This window comes from Prionailurus bengalensis, chromosome B1, assembly GCF_016509475.1.
Source record: "Prionailurus bengalensis isolate Pbe53 chromosome B1, Fcat_Pben_1.1_paternal_pri, whole genome shotgun sequence".
Classification (NCBI taxonomy): domain Eukaryota; kingdom Metazoa; phylum Chordata; class Mammalia; order Carnivora; family Felidae; genus Prionailurus; species Prionailurus bengalensis.
In genome coordinates, this window is record NC_057344.1 from 434,626 (window position 1) to 456,091 (window position 21,466).

The 21,466-nt window shown below is 43.5% G+C and overlaps 1 protein-coding gene across 11 annotated transcripts in view; it reads left to right on the forward strand.

The window, feature by feature from the left end:
* Positions 1-2,582: 2,582 nt before the first annotated feature.
* FBXO25 (F-box protein 25) overlaps positions 2,583-21,466 on the forward strand; it is a 52,204-nt gene continuing 33,320 nt past the window's right edge. For 3 of the 11 annotated variants that reach the window (XM_043557166.1, XM_043557168.1, XM_043557174.1), the window contains exons 1-2: positions 2,592-2,727; positions 12,693-12,833. In XM_043557166.1, coding sequence (XP_043413101.1) covers positions 12,700-12,833 — 134 coding nt within the window. In that variant the 5' untranslated portion in view covers positions 2,592-2,727; positions 12,693-12,699. Of the gene's footprint in view, positions 2,728-12,688; positions 12,834-21,466 lie in introns of all 11 variants that reach the window. The other 8 variants (XM_043557169.1, XM_043557164.1, XM_043557159.1 and 5 more) reach the window with 6 other exon arrangements.

Below are 21,466 nucleotides of genomic sequence, written 5' to 3' on the forward strand. Positions count from 1 at the left end.
ATCTGTCAGAGGGGGTTGTTCTTGCCCCTGGGTGTCCTTGTCATTTTGTACCTCCTTGTAGCCCTCATCCTCCATTTTCTGTGTATTTGCCACCCCTATATCTGCATTAAGTTGTGAGCTGTTGACAACCGATTTCATTTGTATTCGCAGCATCTCTCACAGCACCTAGCATGTAGCCTGCACGACCACACACTGGAGACACTAATTTATATTTTCCCCTACCGGTTCTCTACCAAGGTTAGAGGGTTTTGTTTTGGTGATTTGGTTTGGTGTACCTTCCCTCGGTATACTGTAGAAAGCTGAATTAGTCTCTGTATGTTGCGTGAAGACTCCACAAAATGAGTGTTCCCGAGAGGGTAGAACAAGAAGAAAGACCATTCCCTGAGCCTTGCGGGGACTAAGTCAAGCTTGTGCCAAGAGGATCAGGGATGCTCACCCTGTTCTAAGCAGCATTGGGGGAGGTCAGGGAGATGGCTGTGTAGTGTACTTCCAGAAGCAGGGGCGTCAGTGTGTGGGCCCATCACCCCACTGCCCAGTGAGGTGTGGAGGCACCCAGCACTGCCTGTGACCAGTGGCTGCCCCAGCTCTCTGCTAGGAGAGACCCCCACTTCGGGGAGGAACTGCAGTGAGCTTAAATGTTCCCAAATCCTTACATGTTATCAGAATTGGGTTATTTTAAAGAAGAGAAATTTGGTGTTTTCCCTCACCCAAATAGATAAACTTGTTGGATAAATTGAATGCCTGTGCAGTCTTGGGGAAGTAGGCACCTCTTCTCAGGGTATGATTTCCCCACACTGAGCTTCCACCCCCTGGGTGACTCTTCCACGATCCCCAGCCACACCTCAACTTCATAGAAGCAATATTCCTTGCCCTTCTCCTGTTTTCTTCTCCACTGGTGGACTTTCCAGAGGGCAGTGCACATGCTTATCTTCTGTGAGCATAGAGTAAATGATGGGAGCAAAGTGTGCTGTCAGAGATATCTGTGGGCCAGAATGAATCTGAACTTCTCTGTGGCCTCTTCTGCTGTTACTGTGTGGGGACTCCACCTTGTACTCCGTGGATTCCAGTTACTTTGCGTCCTGTCAGCCCACCAGTGGGATTCCTTCACAAGGAGTTATGTGGGTGTTGGCAAATTAGGCTAAACGTAATACTGTTCTTATGGCCTCCATGGTGGTAATGGGTTTTGGCCTGGCAATATCTACCAAAATTTTATATCCAGTTACCCCTGATGCAACAATCCTAATTACAGTAATTTACTTGCAAATATGCCTCTACAAGTTTTAAACAGAAAAACCATACAGTTATTGGGTATTATTTCTAGTGGCAAAATATTGGAAAGAACCTAATGCCCATCCATGTAGAAGATTTTAAACTATGCTATACCCAGGTAATGGAATAACTTGCAGCTGTGAAAGGGAGGGAGTGAGGGAGGGGTCAGGAGAGGGAAACGGGAAGGAGGGTGACAGTTCTGAACCATGGACATGTGGGCAATATTGCTGTCTTCGGTCCATACTCACTTTTTAAAGTTTGTTTGTTTGTTGAGGGGGGGGGGGGAGAGAGGGAGAGAGAATCCTAAGCAGGCTACACACTATCCGTCCAGAGCCTGATGCGGGTCTGGAACTCAGGAACTGAGTAGAAACCGAGTCCAAAGCTTAACTGACTGAGCCACCCACGCGCCCAGGGCCATAATCACTTTTACATTATTTTAAAACTGCATAGTCAAAGAATGCTACTGTAACAAGCACATCAAATAATTTACAAAAGTATTTTTTCAAGATCTGAATACCTAGTATATGCTTGCTGCAATGTGTTCCAAATATAAAAACATTTTATAAAGACAAATACTAAAATCAAGTACCTATTTATTGCTCACTGTATGCCAGGCATGGTTTCAAGTGTTTTCTATTAAGTCATTTAATTCTTGTTTTACTTCTGGGAAAATGAGGCACAGGGTGGTGAAGCCTTTCTCTGCCACAGCTCATCACTAGCCACTGCCGCCTGCAAGCCTCCGAAGTCTGGCTGGGACTCAGCTCAGCCACCTGACTCGCCGGCCTTCCTCTTTCCTCCCCTTCCACCAACACCAACGTTCTTGTTTAGTGATTGGAAAAGCCCACAGGTGCAAGAAGACCCTCCGGGGCGTCTCCACCCTTCCTGGAAGATCTCAATACCGTAAATCGTCTATAAACGGAAAATGCTTGAGCCTTAAGCTTAAGTACAAAAGGTAACTGGCGCGCCAGAGGCTGAGGGCAAATGTAAAGTGCATTTCTGACATTGAGGCGTGTCCGGGAGAGCAGCTGTTGAAACTGGAGCAGACAGCGGGTAGGTCCCGGGTACCCTCCGCGAACCGGTCCTCCCAGCCCGTCTCCGCTGCACCCTCAGGAGCGCGCACAGGAAGCAGGCGCGCCCTCCCACGCGGGGACGACGCGCCACGCCCGCGGGGGTCTGCAGACCAGCTGCACCCACTGAGCACGCGCAGAAAGGCGGCGGCGGTGCCCACTGCGCACGCGCGCGGCTCGGCCTCGGGGAGCCGGGTAGCAACACGGCCACGCGGAGCCGCACCTGCCAATCAGCGCGGCCCGGGGCGGGGCTTCTTGTCAGCGCTCCCCCAGTAGGCGGTGGACGACTTCCGGCAATAAACCTCCGCTCGGCCGTCAGGTGGGGACCGAGGGCGTCTGCGCTCCAGGTGGGGACGGCGATCCCCCCTCCCCCCAGCCCGCCCCGCACCAGGTAGGGTTGGGGACCCTCGGCGCGCCCGGTGGGGAACAGAGGCGGTCCTCCGTTGGGCGGCGCGGCCTCCCTTGCCCGCCGCCCACCCCGCACGCCCGCGATTCCGCCGCGTCCAGCGCTCCCCGGCTGGGGGCGCCTCCCTCGGGGTCTGCGCGTCCCCTGCCGCGTCCCCGCCTTCTCAGCTGTTCCCGGGGCTCCTCCGTGTCTTGGAGCCGGTGGCCCCGTGCCCCGAGCCTCTCCTCCCAGAGATACCCCCTGCTCCCTGCGCTCCTTATCCGCACCGCACCTGCTGCGCGGTCTTGGGTCCCCTGCCCTCGTCTACACCGCGCCGCACCTGCTGCGCGGTCCTCGGTCCCCTGTCCTCGTCCGTGGCTCTGGCATCCTCCCAGTGCCTGACTCCCTGCGCTCTCAGCTGACGCCTGGGCTTTGCGTCCTCCTCTTCACTGTGAACTCCGTTTGGACCCTTCCTGCTGGATTCCACTGCTCTCTGTGGGCCTATTCAGACTCTGAAAACTCACGCATCTGAAGAATCCGTTCTTTCCTTTTTTTTTTAAACTTGTTTTACTTTTTTATTTTTTAAAAACTACATCTAAATGAGTTAGCATATAGTGCAACAATGATTTCAGGAATAGATTCTGTAGTGCCCCTTACCCATTTAGCCCATCCCCCCTCCCACGAACCTTCCAGCAGCCCTCAATTTGTTCTCCATATTTATGAGTCTCTTCTGTTTTGTCCCCTTCCCTGTTTTATTTTTTTCCTTTCCCTTGTGTTCATCTGTTTTGTCTCTTAAAGTCCATATGAGTGAAGTCATATGATTTTTGTCTTTCTCTGACTAATTTCACTTAGCATAATACCCTCCAGTTCCATCCACATAGTTGCAAATGACAAGATTTCATTCTTCTTGATTGCTGGGTAATACTCCATTGTATATATCTACCACATCTTCTTTATCCATTCATCCATCAATGGACATCTGGGCTCTTTCCATACTTTGGCTATTGTTGATAGTGCTGCTATAAACGTGGGGGTGCATGTGTCCCTTCGAAAGAGCACACCTGGATCCCTTGGATAAATGCCTAGTAGTGCACTTGCTGGGTTGTAGGGTAGTTCTATTTTTAGTTTTTTGAGGAACCTCCATACTGTTTTCCAGAGTGGCTGCACCAGCTTGCATTCCCACCAGCAATGCAAAAGAGATCCTCTTTCCACATCCTCACCAACATGTGTTGTTGCCTGAGTTGTTAATGTTAGCCATTCTGACAGGTGTGAGGTGTTATCTCTTTGCGGTTTTGATTTGTATTTCCCTGATGATGAGTGATGTTGAGCATTTTTTTCACGTGTCGGTTGGCCCTCTGGATGTCTTCTTTGGAGAAGTGTCTATTCATGTCTTTTGCCCGTTTCTTCCCAGGATTGTTTGTTCTCTGGATGCTGAGTTTGAGAAGTTCTTTGTAGATTTTGCATACTAACCCTTTATCTGATATGTCATTTGCAAAATCTCTTCCCATTCTGTCAGTTGCCTTTTAGTTTTGCTGATTGTTTCCTTTGCTGTGCAGAAGCTTTTTATTTTGATGAGGTCCCAGTAGTTCATTTTTGCTTTTGTTTCCCTTGCCTCTGGAGACGTGTTGAGTAAGGAGTTGCTGTGGCCAAGATCAAAGAGGTTTTTGCCTGCTTTCTCCTTGAGGATTTTGATGCTTCCTGTCAGACATTGAGGTCTTTCATCCATTTTGAGTTTATTCTTGTGTATGGTGTAAGAAGTGGTCCAGGTTCATTCTTCATGTCGCTGTCCAGTTTTCCCAGCACCACTTGCTGAAGAGACGGTCTTTATTCCATGGAATATTCTTTCCTGCTTTGTCAAAGATGAGTTGGCATACGTTTGTGGGTCCATTTCTGGGTTCTCTATTCTGTTCCATTGATCTGAGTGTCTGTTCTTGTGCCAGTCCCATACTGTCTTGATGATGACGGCTTTGTAGTATAGCTTGAAGTCTGGGATTGTGATGCCTCCTGCTTTGGTTTTCTTTTTCAAGATTGCTTTGGCTATTCGGGGGCTTTTCTGGTTCCATACAAATTTTAGGATTATTTGTTCTAGCTCTATGAAGAATGCTGGTGTTATTTTGATAGGTATTGCATTGAATATGTAGGTTGCCTTGGATAGTATCGGCCTTTTAACAATATTTGTTCTATCCAGGAGCATGGAATCTTTTTCCATTTTTTTGTGTCTTCTTTAATTTCTTTCATATGCTTTCTATAGTTCTCAGCATATGGACTTTTCACCTCTTTGGTTGGATTTATTCCTAGGTATTTTATGGTTTTTTGTGCAACTGTAAATGGGATCCATTCCTTGATTTCTCTTTCTGTCGTTTCATTGTTGGTGTATAGGAATGCAACTGATTTCTGTGCATTGATTTTATATCCTGCAACTTTGCTGAATTCGTGAATCCTAGCAGTTTTTTGGTGGAATCTTTTGGGTTTTCCATATAGAGTACCATGTCACCTGTGAAGAGTGCAAGTTTGACTTCCTTCTGGCTGATTTGGATGCCTTTTGTTTCTTTGTGTTGTCTGATTGCAGAGGCTAAGACTTCCAATACTATGTTGAATAACAGTGGCGAGAGTGGACATCCCTGTCTTGTTCCTGACCTTAGGGGGAAAGCTCTGTTTTTCCCCATTGAGGATGATATTAGTGTTGGCTTGTTCGTGTATGGCTTTTGTGATCTGAAGGTATGCTCCTTCTATCCCTACTTTCTTGAGGGTTTTTTATCAAGAAAGGATGCTGTATTTTGTCAAATGCTTTCTTTGCATCTATTGAGAGGATCATATGGTTCTTGTCTTTTCTTTTATTGATGTGATGAATTGCGTTGTTTTGCAGATATTGAACCAACCCTGCATCCCAGGTAGAAATCCCACTTGGTCGTGGTGAATATTTTTTTAATGTATTGGTGGATCTGGTTGGCTAATATCTTGTTGAGGATTTTTGCATCCATGTTCATCAGGGAAATTGGTCTATTGTCTTCCTTTTTAGTGGGGTCTCTGTCTGGTTTTGGAATCAAGGTAATGCTGGCTTCATAGAAAGAGTTTGGAAGTTTTCCTTCCATTTCTATTTTTTGGAACACCTTCAAGAGAATAGATGTTAACTCTTCCTTAAATGTTTGGTAGAATTCCCCTGGAAAGCCATCCAGCCCTGGACTCTTGTTTTTTGGCAGATTTTTGATTTACTAATTTGATTTCCTTACTGGTTATGGGTCTGTTCAAATTTTCTATGTCTTCCTGTTTCAGTTTTGGTAGTGTATATGTTTCTGGGAATTTGTCTGTTTCTTCCAGATTGCCCATTTTATTGGCATATAATTGCTCATAATATTCTCTTATTGTTTTTATTTCTGCTATGTTGGTTGTGATCTCTCCTCTTTCATTCTTGATTTTATTTATTTGGGTCCTTTCCTTTTTCTTCTTGATCAAAGTGGCTAGTGGTTTATCAATTTTGTTAATTCTTTCAAAGAACCAGCTTCTGGTTTCATTGATCTGTTCTACTGGTTTTTTTGTGGGTTTTTTTTGTTTTTTTTTTTTTTTTTTTTTGGCTTCGATAGCATTAATTTTTGCTCTAATCTTTATTTCCTGTCTTCTGCTGGTTTTGGGTTTTATTTGCTATTCTTTTTCTAGCTCCTTAAGGCATAAGGTTAGTTTGTGTATCTGAGATCTTTCTTCCTTCTTTAGGAAGGCCTGGATTGCTCTATACTTTCCTCTTATGACCGCCTTTGCTGTGTCCCAGAGGTTTTGGGTTGTGGTGTTGTTTCATTGACTTCCATATGCTTTTTAACTTCCTCTTTAACTTCTTGGTTTGCCCATTCATTCTTTAGTAGGATGTTCTTTTTCTCAACGTTTTTTTTTGTTTTTTTTTTTGTTTTTATTTTTGGGACAGAGAGAGACAGAGCATGAACGGGGGAGGGGCAGAGAGAGACGGAGACACAGAATCGGAAACAGGCTCCAGGCTCTGAGCCATCAGCCCAGAGCCTGACGCGGGGCTCGAACTCCCGGACCGCGAGATCGTGACCTGGCTGAAGTCGGACGCTTAACCGACTGCGCCACCCAGGCGCCCCGAGTAGGATGTTCTTAAGAATCTGTTCTTTTCTCTGGAAACCCTCATTTCTTGCCTTTTCCAAATCTGTAACCTCCATCCCTAATCAGAATACACGTTTTCGCATTCTTTCCTAAGAATTCATACTCCTCTTCCGTTTTAGTTTCCCTCTTTATTTCCTGGTCTCTGTTTCTTGGAAGCCTCTGTGATCCTCACTCAGGCCTTGTTACAGTAAATCCCATTTCTGATTCTCAATCCACCACTCACCATCTCTCGAGGTTCTTTCGGCATCAAGTTCTTCCATGCTTCTAAGCCCTGTTCATGTTTGGCTCTAAATTACTTGGAAATCTTGTAAGGATAAGAAAGTAGTGAAAGAGATCAAGTGCTTGTGAAATTGAGGACCAGTCTTTCTTGACGCAGAACAATGGAAGTTACTCAAAATTTATGTTAAGACATAAGAAATAAGGGGAAAAGAAACTCGTTTGCCAGCTGTTTTCCTTGACTGTGGAACTGCCTTGCTATTATCTGTGATTTTCTTATCTGAGTATAGTATGTGTAGCATTGCCTTGAGCTCTGCACAGAACAGCTTTCAATTTCTGGGGGATGAACTTAATAAGGGCTGTGAGTACCCTTTCCTGTGGTTCCTTTTCACCTAACTTAAGACAAACAGTGAAGTACATGTAGCCTTTTACAAGGCTGGTATGTTTTCCTGAGTGTTTTTATATTTAGATCAGTCATTACTTTTGCATACAGCGCCAGATATGATCTATATAAGGTAACAGTAAAAAAAACAAAACAAAACAAAAAAAACACACAGTTTTATGACCTTTGTTTTCACAGGGTGCTCATGAATTGCTGTTACAAACGTGCCGGGATATGGGGTGCTTGGTGGCTCAGTCGGTTGAGCGTCCGGCTTCAGCTCAGGTCATGATCTCATGGTTTGTGAGTTCGAGCCCTGCGTCGGGCTCTGCGCTGACAGCTCAGAGCCTGGAGCCTGCTTTGGATTGTGTCTTCCTCTCTCTCTGCCCCTCCCCCGCTTGGGTGCATGCGTGCGCTCTCTCTCTCTTTCTCTCTCTCTCTCTCAAAAATAAACATTAAAAAAAACTTTTTTATAAACATGCAGGCATAGAGCATAGACCATGGAATGAAACTGTAGGAATGTAACTCCCAGCTCTGCCAGATGTTGTGCCTCAGATTCTTCATCTGTAAAATGGAGAATTAAGCCTGTAAAAGGGGGGATGGCAACATGTTCTATCTTTTAGGGCAGTGTGAGGGCTGAGATAATACAGGTAAGTTGATCATAAGAATGCCTAACTCACACTAAGATCTAATACACATTGCTATTGTATCATTAGTTAAGAAAAGGAAAATGCTTGGAGGAAGACCTTTCTGGGTTTGACCTGCCTCCCATGTTGGGAGTTTCCACCCGCACGCCCTGCTGTGTGCAATAGAGATGAAGTGAAGATTTTTGAGGGTTCAGCCCCTATGCTCTCTGACATCCGTTAGCATGACCTGTGCATAAAATTTCAAATTGTACCGGCTACTTCACGACAGAGTAGCCACCTCTGAGTAGCTGCTCTTACGTGCTTAATAATTTTCAGGAGTAAGTTTTGCTTTTATTTTTGTGTTTGAAAATTTTCAAAACAAATGTGATTGTAGTTAAAATTTATTAAGGTGTAGCAATTCAGCTCTTTAGCAAGACAGATAAATATATTTCCGTCAAAAGTGATGGGTTCATCATTCCAGAAGTTTAGTAGTAGTTCTGATCTGCAAATTTAGATGGCTCAGGTTGGGAGTATTTTTGAAAATTTGGCACCAGACCTTTCACATTGCTTCTTGTCCATTTTGCTTCTTGCTTTTCCCTGATGGCTTTTTGTTTCTAATAAGTCTTCTTCCAGAGTCTGCTTTAGTTCATGAACTGTATAGGATTACACCTTAAAATGAAGCTTCATTGTGACCCAAAGAAGATAATATGTCAAATCTCTGGAATCCTCATGTCTACAGGAGAACAAATCTTTTCCTCGGTGTTGAAAATAAAAACCTTGGAAATGTACTTTTTTTTAAAAACGTTTTATTTTTGAGAGAGCACCAGTGGAGGAGGGGCAGAGAGAGGGACAGGGAATCTGAAGCAGGCTCCACACTGTCAGCAGTGAGCCCGATGTAGGGCTTGAACTCATGAACCACGAGATCATGATGTGAGCCGAAGTCTGCTGCTCAACCGACTGAGCCACCCAGGCGCCCCAGAAATGTACTGTTTTTTATGTAGCTGCATTTCATTCCTTCCAATCTCTGTAAGTACCAACACCTACATGTGAAATATTCAGGCCAACCATTCATTGCTCACAGAGGTAGTTGCAAAAGAGTTGATTATCTTACTTGAAATACTAAGCTGACTCTTTACACTGAAAATTTTGGTTAAACGTCATAGAAGTTGCTTTTGAGGCCTGAATAGAAGTGTATTAAGTGGTGAGTGGGCCTAGTGCCCGACTAGACAAGTACAACGTGTGTCATCATCTTTTAAGAAAGTGTGTTAGGGGCGCCTGGGTGGCGCAGTCGGTTAAGCGTCCGACTTCAGCCAGGTCACGATCTCGCGGTCCGTGAGTTCGAGCCCCGCGTCGGGCTCTGGGCTGATGGCTCGGAGCCTGGAGCCTGTTTCCGATTCTGTGTCTCCCTCTCTCTCTGCCCCTCCCCCGTTCATGCTCTGTCTCTCTCTGTCCCAAAAATAAATAAACGTTGAAAAAAAAATGTTTTTTAAAAAAAAAGAAAGAGTGGGGTAAGGGCAGAGAGGGGGTGGGGGACAGAGGATCTGAAGCAGGCTCTGTGCACAGAGCCTGATGTGGGGCTTGAACTCACAAACTGTGAGATCATGACCTGAGCCGACTGAGCCACCCAGGCACCCCTATATTTGGTCTGTTTAGCAGTATTCTGCATGGTTGCCAGTTTTTTTAAACACGGATTTTTCCAAATCTGTGATAACGAGAGATCTCAGAGATGGTCCTCGTACACATTGTTCCCTCGTGTGTGTCTTATGAGACTAAACTGTTTCAGAGCATCTTGCCTTCTTGGGTTAGGAGTGTTCTCTGGACTATATCTGAAGCTTCATGAAAATTTAGAAAATCATTGTATACTATTGGAGACAATTCTAGTTAACTGAATTGACTAGGCATGGGTGGTAGCTTTTGCATTTGAGGGTAGTTGGTAGCTTGAAACAAGTCTGCAAGATGATGCTTACCAAAATAGTGCTGGTATTTAAATAGGGATATTTAAGTACTTTCTAAAGTAAGAATTTAAGTGAATGAATGTGTGACTATAAAAGATGTGTTCTTGCTGGAAACTCAAGTTGAGTGGGGTTTTGAGATCCTCTTGGTATACAAGAACATTTCATATGCCATTTAGGGAAATGAGCATGTAGAATTGACCCAGCAATGTTGCTGAAGACTTGGACTTTCCTTTTTTTGTCTCTTCTAAGGCAGTATCAAAGTCTATCTAGTAGCCTGTTTTTTGTTAGTTATAATATAGTTGGGAGATTATATTTGAAAAACTTTTATCACTCAGGTACTCTGTGTTAGATATACCGTACATTAGAGAAATGCTCCAAGTCTACTTTGGACCTGAGATTAATATAATACATTATTCTATTGAAACTATTGTTGGTTGATCTCTCAGTTATGTTTTTGTAGCTAAATTCAATATACACTTTTGAATATTTACCATACTAGCTTGTTAATAATGTTTTCCTTTCTGCCAGTCATTTGAAATACATTCTTCTCTTGACTTCCTGCTCCCTACCGCCTACCTCTTAGGCTCTTCCTTTTCAATTTCCTTTCTTGGCTCATCTTTATCTGCTTGTCTCTTAAATGTCATTGTCCCTTAGAGTTTTTCCCTTGCCTCTGTTTTTTTCCCACTGTTATTCTCTGTGGGGGAAACATCCCTAGGTGTCATTCCATAGGTATTATTCCTATGGCTTTGATGACTACCTGAATGCTGACGGTTTTCCTATTGTGTTCTCTAGCCTTATTGTCTCTTCTGAGCGATGGATCTGTATATGCGTCCATTCAGTGTTTGTTGAGCTCCCTTTCGTGCCTGACATTGTTAAAAAAAAAAAAATGCACTTACCTGTCACGCACAAATACCTGTATTTAATTGTCTGGAATGAAGCCAAGCACTTGTATTTTCTAAAAGCTTCTAAGACTGTCAGGTTAATGCACAGTGAGGGTTGAAAAGCACTGAGCCACAGGAAGGCAGGTCCGGGCAATGGAAGAGCTAGTATTTGAGCTCTTTTTGTCACCAAGTTATAAAGTTACTTATTTTGAGAGAGCCAGCAGGGGAGGGGCAGAAAGAGAGAGAATCCCAAGCAGGCTCCATGCTGTCAGCATAGAGCCCAGTGTGGGACTCAAACTTAGGAACTGTGGAATCATGACCTGAGCCGAAACCAGGAGTCAGACACTTAACCGACTGAGCCACCGAGGTGCCCTGAAGGTCATGATTTTTATACCTGGGTCCTTATACGCGGATTCTAGTATAGTGCTGTCCTGTCGCCACAGACTCAGTAGATCTGACAGGCCTGTCCAAAACTGAAATTAACGTCTCTTCTTTCTTTATTCCTTATCTCAGAGGCAGGTTCAACAAACTCAAATCTGTCTCTCTGACTTCCCCTCACACGTGCAGCCAGCCTGGGGTTGCTCCGTGCCCCACGGGCCTCTCCCGGGCATAGCTGAGGTGTGGTAGCTGGTCCCCTTAGCGTCAGAGAGCAAGACAAACAAGGCCTTGATTGCTGGTGACCCTGCCTCCTAAGTGCTTCTAGCATCTGTGTCTTCTGCAGCCCTACTCTTGCACCTCGTAAAGGCTTGTATTCCATAACAGCCAGTCCTAACTCTTCTTCCCGCCACGTGTCCCCCGACCTCCGTCCTCACAGTGGGACCCTGAGGCTTTTGTAACACTTGGGTCTAATCGAATCGTGTACCTGTGGAAGTTCCTTTCTTGGCCCCTCGCTGCCCTTGCAGGAAAGTCCAGTCCTCTGACTTGGGCACTGCTCCAGTCTCCCTTCTCACAGCTCCCTATGCTTGCTGTCCTACTGTGAGCTGCAACCAGGTTGGCGCACAGATGGCGCTGAACACAAATATGTCTCGTGTTACGTTGCTTCTAATTCTGGTGGAGAGAGTTTTTCCGTTTGCTGTAATGCTCCCGTTCTTCCTCACTCCTTGACTCCTACTTGTTCTCCAGGTCCCAGCTGAGATGGCCCCTCAGGTAAACCTTTCCTGACATATGCAATGTTGGGCTAGTGCGTCCACCAATACATAGCCCTTCTTATCATTTTGGTGCAACTGAGGTACTGTGTCCTCTTTGCTCCCCTGTGTCTAGCCAGCATTTAAGGCACATGCAGACATTTAAATATTAAGAGCTTTATTCTTTAGAATCAATGAATGTTCTCAGGGCGCCTGGCTGGCTCAAGTTGGTCAAGCATCCTGACTCTTCATATCAACTCGAGTCATGATCTTTGATTTGTGACATCAAGCCCTGTGTTACACAGCACAAAGCCTGCTTGGGATTCTCTCTTTCTCTCTCTCTCTCTCTCTCTCTCTCTCTCTCTGTCCCTCCCCTCTGCTCTTTCAAAATAAACATTTTTTAAAAATGAGGGGCACCTGGGTGGCTCAGTTGGTTGAGCATCTGACTTCAGCTTCAGGTCATGATCTCACAGTTCGTGGATTCGAGCCCCGCACTGACAGCTCAGAGCCTGGATCCTGCCTCTGATTCTGTCTCTCTCGCTCTCTGCCCCTCCCCCACTTGTGCGCACGTGTGTGTGCACACGTTCTCTTTCTCAAAAATAAACATTAAAACAAATGTTCTGAATGAAAGGAAACTTGATAATTACATAAATTCTTAACATAAATTCTTTTACAGGGGGAACTATGCCATTTTTGGGTCAGGACTGGAGATCTCCTGGATGGAGCTGGATTAAAACAGAAGATGGATGGAAGAGATGTGAATCCTGGAGTCGGGAACTTGAGAGAGAGAATAACCAGCGCAACCTGAGTCACAGCATGTAAGTTATAGCAGAACCACGCCATCTGCCTGCCTAACATTTATGGTTTCTATTTTTGAAGTCCCAGAAAAGCTCCATAACTTGTACTCTGGCTGAGTTTGCCCAGACACACAGTAGACTGTGTAGTGCCCACCAACAGGTGCTGTTCTCTTCTATGTAAAACAGGTAACCTTTACAGTAATCTGAGGAAACGGGATTACCGTCGACCCTACATTATAGCTGAGGAGCTCAGGAAATGAAGATACGGTCTTGGCAGCATGTAGCCGAGACTCCTGATGACAGTGGCTTGCACAAGACAGGAAGTCTGTTTCTCTCCCTGGAAATCCTGAGTTGGTGTAGTGACTCTGCTCAGGGATGGAAAGACATTCTGTGCTGGTGCTCTGCTGGCCCTTCTGCACAGTCGAAGGGGGCGTATCGCCCACGGTCCAGTCAGCAGGGCAGGAGAGGAGCAGGACACGTGTGTCACATTTGCTCACCTCTTGGCTGGAGCATGAGATGCATGGGAACTAGGGGGCGTGGTCTCTCTGATGCACAGCTGTGTGTTCAGATAAACCTCAGAGATGGTGTGAACACGGAAGCGGGGATGGTGACTGGCAGTCTCTACCACAAATGCTATTTGAACATCCGAAGGATTAGGAAGATCTCAGGGCTTCTTCCTTCAAGGTGTTACGGATCTAGTAATTGATTTTACTGTATATATTTTTTAAAAATTGTTTTTAATGTTTGTTTTTGAGAGACAGAGACAGAGCGTGAGTGGGGGAGGGGCAGGGAGAGAGGGAGACACAATCCAAAGCAGGCTCCAGGCTCTGAGATGTCAGCACAGAGCCCGATGCCGGGCTCGAACCCACAAACCGCAAGATCATGGCCTGAGCTGAATTCGGACACTCAACCAACCGAGTTACCCAGCCACCTCAGTTTCACTGTATATTTTAATTTTGCATTTGCATAATTACCAACTCTGTATTTTTAACAGGGAGGACATCTGATTTTCATTTTTAAGAAATCATTTTATTTTTTTCATCATGAGACGTGTACTCATTAATCCCTATCCCCTGTTTCACCCATGGCCCACCTATCTCCCCCTCTGGTGACCATGAGTTTGTTCTTCATAGTTAAGAGTCTGTTTCTTAGCTTTGCCACTTTTTTTCCCCTTGCTCATCTTTGTTTCTTAAGTTCCACGTGTGAATGAAGTCATTTGGTATTTGTCTTTGACTTATTTCGCTCAGCATAATGTACTCTAGCTCCATCCACGTCATTGAAAATGGCAAGATTTCATTCTTTTTATGGCTGAGTGATATTCCGTTCACTTCTCCTTCATCCATCCATTGGTCAGTGGACACTTGGGCTGCTTCCATATCTTGGCTCTCGTAACTAATGCTACCATAAACAAAGGGTGCATGTATCCCTGTGAGTTAGTGCTTTTATATTTTTTGGGTAAATACCCAGTAATGCAATTGCTGGGTTGTAGGGTAGTTCTATTTTTAACTTTTTGAGGAACCTCCATAGCGTTTTCCAGAGTGGCTGCACCAGTTTTCATTCCCAGCAGCGGTGCACGAGGGCTCCCCTTTCTCTGCATCCTTAACCGCGCTTGGTCTTTCTGGTGTTGTTGATTTTAACTGTTCTGACAGGTGTGTGAGGTGATATCTCATTGTGGTTTTGATTTGCATTTTTCTGATGATGAGCGATGTTGAGCATCTTTTCATGTGTCTGTGGGTCATTTGTATGCTTTCTTTGGAGAAACGTTTTCTGCCCATTTTTTAATTGTTTTTTGGGGTATTGAGTTGTATAAGTTCTTTATGTATTTTGGATACTAATCCTTTATCGGATATGTCATTTGCAATTATCTTTTCCTGTTCTGTATGTTTTCTTTTAGTTTTGCCGATTGTTTCCTTTGCCGTAGAGAAGCTTTTTATTTTGATGTAGTCCCAATAGTTTATTTTTTTACTTCAGCCTGTCTGATTTTCTGACAGAAATGTAGTGCTTTAGATTAGAGACTGGTTTGTAGTATTTGACTATATTCAAATTATAGGATATATTTCAGATTATAATTAGAGTAAAGATAACATGTATATATTGTGGCATTTCTCTTCCATTCTGAATTTTATTGAATATTGATGAATGTAAATTTTATATAAGATTGGTAATTATGCATGCTATCAGTATTAGATAATGTCACACAGCTGTGAATTTTCAGTTATTTTTTTGTCTTCCAGTTTTCGTAGCAAATTATTTAAATACAAGGTTGGTTGAATACATGTGGAAATGGTTGATGTCTGCATGGACTCCTCATGACCTACTGTTAAACGTGGAGACTCCAGAAGTCACCATTTTAGGATGGATAAAGAGTCTGGGAAATGTCAGACTGAAAAAGCTGTCAGGCATGAAATACGATGTTACTGCCACTTCTACTCTAAGGAATTTGCATGAGTTTCTTTTCTTCCTTGTGTATTTTTCCCCACACATTCCCACACGTTTTTCTGTATACACACAAGATTAGCGAACATCCACTCAAGCTATGTTTTCTTTACCTGATAAACTCTGTTTCCACCTGTCTCCCCTCACCCACTCCCTTTGAAACTTCATTTAAAAATCCTTTGAAATAGTAAGCTTTGCTGACCGATGCTTCTCTGCGCCATCGAAACCTATCCAGTTGTGCTTAGTGAGACAGGGCTTTATTCGTTGGGCGAAGTGAAGGCGGAATGAGTTAACTGTCCTTTACACCTTCTGGTTGCCCTCTTCCCCACTCTTGTTTCTTTGTTGTTCTCCTTTTGCCTATTGCCACAAAAATGCATATCCTAACCTATGGGGAGAGGCCACAGATGACCCAGAACTATATAGCCAGTGTCTGATATTTTTCTTACCCTGGAAGAAAAAGCAATTTAACTTTGAACTAAAATTTGCAGAAAATAAAACCATATGTAACCACCATTCCAAATTGCTGAGGAAAATTACCTCTTTCTCCGAACGTCTGTGAGAAACAGCATTCCCAATTCTTTGGTTGAAGATGGGCTTTCTAAAGCTAGTAAAAATAATTTACACACTCAAGATTCTAACCAGCTTTGTAAAATGTTTTATAATGGGCATGAGAATACAAGACCTTTAAATATCCCCTTGCTCTCTTTTGCCTCATTTTAGGATCAAAAGGTGAGCATGTAGGTAAGAAATTACATGGTTCAACAGGGTTAATTCAGGTAGGGCTGACCCGTTCATACTTTGAATCCTGACTAAGCTGCTTTTTCAAGCAACATTCGTGATACTGTGGAGGTTGATGATGGAGTGAACATTCACCTCTATTTTGCATGCCTCATTCTTCCCTTAAAAGATGTGTGGAGCGTACAGAGTCTTGTACGGCAGAGCACGGTTTGATACGTGGGTACTTCATCTTGCACCCTCCTGGGGAGGTTCCTTCACTCCCCTGTAGATGCACAAGAGAGGGTGGGTGGGCTGGGCCACACAGTGACGACGGGATACCCAGTTCGGGATTCTAGTGGAGGGAGGATGCGCATGTGCCCAGGGCAGTGTCCGTGCAGTCGGATGGTGGGGAACATGGTCAACAAGATAGTAGGCAACAGACTGGATGAGGAGAAAAGGGAGCAGCCCCCAGATACACCGTGAGCCTTTGGCTTGGGGAGAACCATACTAAGTCCTCATCTGGCTCGGTCCCCCCATCAGGGTGTTGTTGCTACTCAGTGTGACATTTGGTGACAGATCTTGTAGGATTTTTGCAAAGGAAGGTATTGCAGAGGAGGGTCCGGATACTGTGTCTTTGAGAATTGGTAGCCTTTCCCATCAGACTGCACCGTGCTTAGTAGCTGCAGGCTCTGAGGAGGCCGTTGAGAGAAGGCAGTGCTCCTGTGAGGCTGAAGTGTGGTGGTGGGGGGGGGTGGGCAGCTATGTGGGGCTTAGCTCTGCCTTAACAGTGACATTTCTAGCATCTTCTCCCTTTGCGTTTAGTTTATTAAACCTTTTCATTGCATTATTTTTATTGACATCTCATTGAACGTTGTTTCAAATCCCAGTTTCAATAATTTAAGGTTTATTTTGGTCATTTGCTTCTCAGTGGACATAGCAGTGGCGGGCATCGTAAATTTGGGGCTCCACAGAAAGTATTGTCAACTCTACTGAAAATACCTGTTCAGTTGTGGGTCCCCCGCCAAGGAAAAAGGAAAGAGGCCGTATTTTTGGTTCCCCTACGAGAATGCAAAATGGGTCTCTGATCACAAAGATGGATAGAGAATTTGGGAGATTCTCTGGTGCTTGAAGTCATACTTAACCAACTGAGCCACCAGGCGCCCCAGGGAAAGAGTCTTAAGCAGGTTGCACACTCGATCCCATGACTGAGAGATCATGACTTGAGCCAAAATCAAGAGTCAGACGCTCAACTAGGACTGAGCCTCCTGGGCACCCGTATGTACAGCTTTTTAGTTTGATGTGTTCCACTTGTTTATTTTTGCTTTTGTTGCCCGTGCTTTTGGTGTCAGATTAAAAATCGTCACCCAGACCAGTGAATATCCAGGAGCTCACCCCTATGTTTTCTTCCAGGAGTTTTATGGTTTCGGGTCTTACGTTCAAGTCTTTAATCCATTGTGACTTAATCTTGGGGGGGTAAGGTAGTGATCCAGTACCCTTCTTTTGCATGAAGGTGTCCACTTCCCCAACACCATTTACTAAGGAGCCTCTTCTTTCCCCACCCTTGACTCCATCGTTCTGAATTAATTGACCACGTATATGAGGGTTCATTTCTGCACACTCTGTTCTGTTCATTTGCATGCCTTTTATGCCAACGCTGTATTGAGTATTACAGCTTTGCGATATAGTTTGAAATCGGGGTACATGATGCCCCCAGCTTTGTTTTTCTTTCTCAGGATAGCTTTGGCTATTCACAATCTTTTATGGTTCCATATATGTTAGGGTTATTTGTTCTGCTTCTGTGAAATGTGCCTTTGGACTTTCGATAGGGATTGTGTTGAATCGGTAGATTGTTTTGGGTAGTGTGGACATGCTAACAATATTAGTTCTTTCAGTCTGTGAACACAGCATGTCTTTCCATTTATTTGTGTCTTCTTCAGTTTTTTTTTTTTTTTTTTTTTTTTTTAGTGTCCTTTAGTTTTCAGCATACATGTCTTTGACCTCCTCGATTAAATTTGTTCTTAGATATTCTTTTCGATGCAATTATAATTGGGATTGCTGTCTTAATTTTTCCTTTTGGTATCTTGTTATTAATATATGGAAACACAACAGATGTTTGTATATTGTGGATTAGGTGAGCACGGCTGAGCAGCCAGCACATACTGTGTCCTGGCATAGTGACTGGCTTCAGCCAGGTGCAGCCAGAAGGTGTGGGTTCTGGACTGTTTGAGCTCTTGGTGAAGTCCCAACCCCCACTTGCTAGACTCAGCATTGTGATGATGGGAGCCAAGGTGCTAGGAGTTGGCGACCCCGTGGAGTTGGGGAGCAGAGCTGTCCCCACTGGCAGCGGAGCTGAAAGACAGGTCCTTGTGACCTTGTGTGAGCCCTCAGTGGGATCAGGCCTACGTTTTCCTGCTTCTGACAGTAAGAAGGTTCCCCTTTGGTGAACGCCACCTGGAGTTTGGTTTTTATCATTTAATCTAGCGGATGTAGTTGGAATGTGTTTTGTTTTTGTGTTTGTTTTGTAGTATTTGTGACCGTTTCAGAATGTGTATTTCGTGATTATGTTTTTAAAATTTAACATAAATATTTTCTTTTTCTTAAGATTCCTAAATTTTTATAAGCTTCAGGCTCCACAATACCTGAGTTTGGTTTTGTTGGAGCAGGACTTTATTTATTTTTTTTTGTTGTCACAAATGGCCGGATTTCTTTTTTATGGCTGAATGATATTCCAGTGTGTATGTGCATATGCGCATGTATGTACGTGTATATGTGTACACATGCACACATCATCTTCAGTCAGTGGACACTCAGGCTGCTTCCATGTCTTGGCTGTTGTAAGTAATGCTGCACTGACTATACGGGTGCACACGTCTCTTCAAATTGGTGTTTTCTTGGAAACAAAACCAGAAGTGGAATTGCTGGATCATAGGGTATCTATTTTTAATATTTTGAGAAGTGTCCACACTGTTTTCCACAGTGGCTGCGCCAGTTTGCACCTCCACCAACAGTGCATGCAGGCTCTCTTTTCTCCAGGTCCTCGCCAACACTTGCTATTTGCCTTTTTGATACTAGACAATCTGACAGGTGTGTGGTGGTCTCTGATTGTGGTTTTGAGCGGATTTCCGTGATTACTGCTATACTGAGCACCTTGTAATATGTCTGTTGGCATCTGTGTGTCTTCTTTGGAAGAATGTCCATCCCCATTCTCTGCTCCTTTTTAAATTGGATTGTTTGGCCTTTTTTTTTCTTTCTTTCTTTTTTCTTTTTTCTTTTCTTTTACTGAGTGAGTTTTTAAAAACACTTTTTTTATATTAACCTCTTATCAGACACACGATTTGCAAATATTTTCTCCCATTTGGAAGGTTGTCTTTTTATTTTGTTGATGGTTTTCTTTGCAGAAGCTTTTTGTTTTGATATGACCCACTGGTTTACTTTTGCTTTTTGGTGTCAAACCCAAAAAAATCATTTCCAAGATGACCGTCAAGGAGTTTACTGCCTGTTGTTTTCTTCTAGAAGTTTTATAGTTTCAGGTCTTACATTTGATTCTTCAGTCCGTTTTGGGTTAATTTTTGTGAATGGGGTAAAAAAGTGGTCCAGCTTCCTCCTCCTTGCATGTTGCTGTCCAGTTTTCCCAGCACCATTTACTGAAGGGACTGTCCTTTCCCCATTGGATATTCTTGGCTCCTTTGTCTTAGATTTATTGACCATGTATGTGTGGGTTTTTTCTACACTCTCTGTTCTGTTCCATTGACCCATGACCATCTTTATTTACTTATACTATTTTGTTCTGATTAGTATAGTTTTATAACATAGTATGAAATCAGGGAGCATGATGCTTCCAGCTTTGTACTTCTTTCTCAAGATTAGTTTGGATATTTGGGGTCTTTTGTGGTTATATATAAATGTTAGGATTGTTTATTTCTTTGAGAAATGTCATTGGAATATCTATAGGGATTACATTAATTCTGTAGATTGCTTTCGGGTATGGACATTTTAACAATATTAATTGTACCTGTCCATGAACATGGAATATCTTTCCATTTATATGTCATCTCCAGCTTATTTCATTAATGTCTTGTGGTTTTCTGTGTACAAGTCTTTAATCTCCTAGGTTAAATTTATTTCTAGGTATTTTATTCTTTTTGGCACAATTAATTGTAAATGAAGCTGTTTACTGAATTTTTAAATTTATCTTCTTGAGAGTTCCTTATTAGTGTTAGAAAACATAGATTTTTATATATTTGTATCCTACATTTTTATGACCTCATTTATTCTAATAGTCTTTTGATGGAGTCTTCAGGGTTTTCTATGTATAAGATCATGTTACCAGGAAATAATGATGGTTTTACTTCTTTCTTTACAATTTGAATGCTTCCTATTTCTTTTCTTGCAAAATTAGAAAGGACTTCCAGTCTAATATTGACTAAAAGTGGCAGAAGTGGTGGCTATCCTTGTCTTGCTCCTGGTCTTAGAGGAGAAGCTTTCAGCTCTTCATTGAGTATGATGTTAGCTGTGGGCTTGTCATATATGGCCTTTATTATGTTGAGGTAGGTTCATCTGTATCCTCCTGAGAGTTTTTGTCCTAAATGTTTGTCGAACTTTGTCAAACGATTTTTGTGCATCTGTTATGTTGATCATATGATTTTTATTCTTCCTTTTGTTAATGTAGTATATCACACTGATGTGCAGATGTTGAACCATCTTTGAATCCCTGGAATAAACCCATTTGAGCATAGTGTATAATGCTTCTAATGTTATGTTGATTTGCTTTGCTAATATTTGATTAAGGGTTTTGCATCTATATTCATCAGGGATATGAACCTGTAAGTTTCTTCTCTCATGCTGTTCATGTCCAATTTGGTATGAAAGCACTGCTGACCTCTAAAACTGAGTTTGGAATCATTCCTTTGTGTCTCCCTCCCCCTCCCCCCCTCCCCCCTCCATGTTGAAGAAGTCCCTCAGGCACTTCTTGTAAGGCTCATCTAGTGTGATGAACTCCTGTGAGTCCTGCTTGCCTAGGAAACCATCTCGCCTCAGTTCTACAGGACAGCTGTGCAGGGTACGGTAATCTCAGTTGGCATTTTTTTCTTCCAGCACTTTGAATACATCCTGCCCCTCCTTCCAGCCTGCGAAGTTTCCACTGAAAAGTCTGTGGGAGTCTCACAGGGTTTTCTTATATACAACCAGTTGTTTTTCTCTTGCTGTTTTTAAAATTCTTGCCCTGTCCTTAAGTTTTGACAGTTGAATTACAATGTGTCTTAGTATGGATCTCTTTGAATTCATCTTACTGGAACTCTCTGGGCTTCCTGGGTCTGGATGTCTGTTTCTGTTCCCAGAGTAAGGAGGTTTTCAGCCATTGTTTCTTTTTCTTTTTTTTTAAGTAGGCTCCACACCTAGCACGGATCCCAATGTGGGGCTTGAACTCATGACCCTGAGATCAAGACCTGAGCTGAGATCGAGTTGGACATTTAACCAACTGAGCTACCTGGTACCCCTAGCCA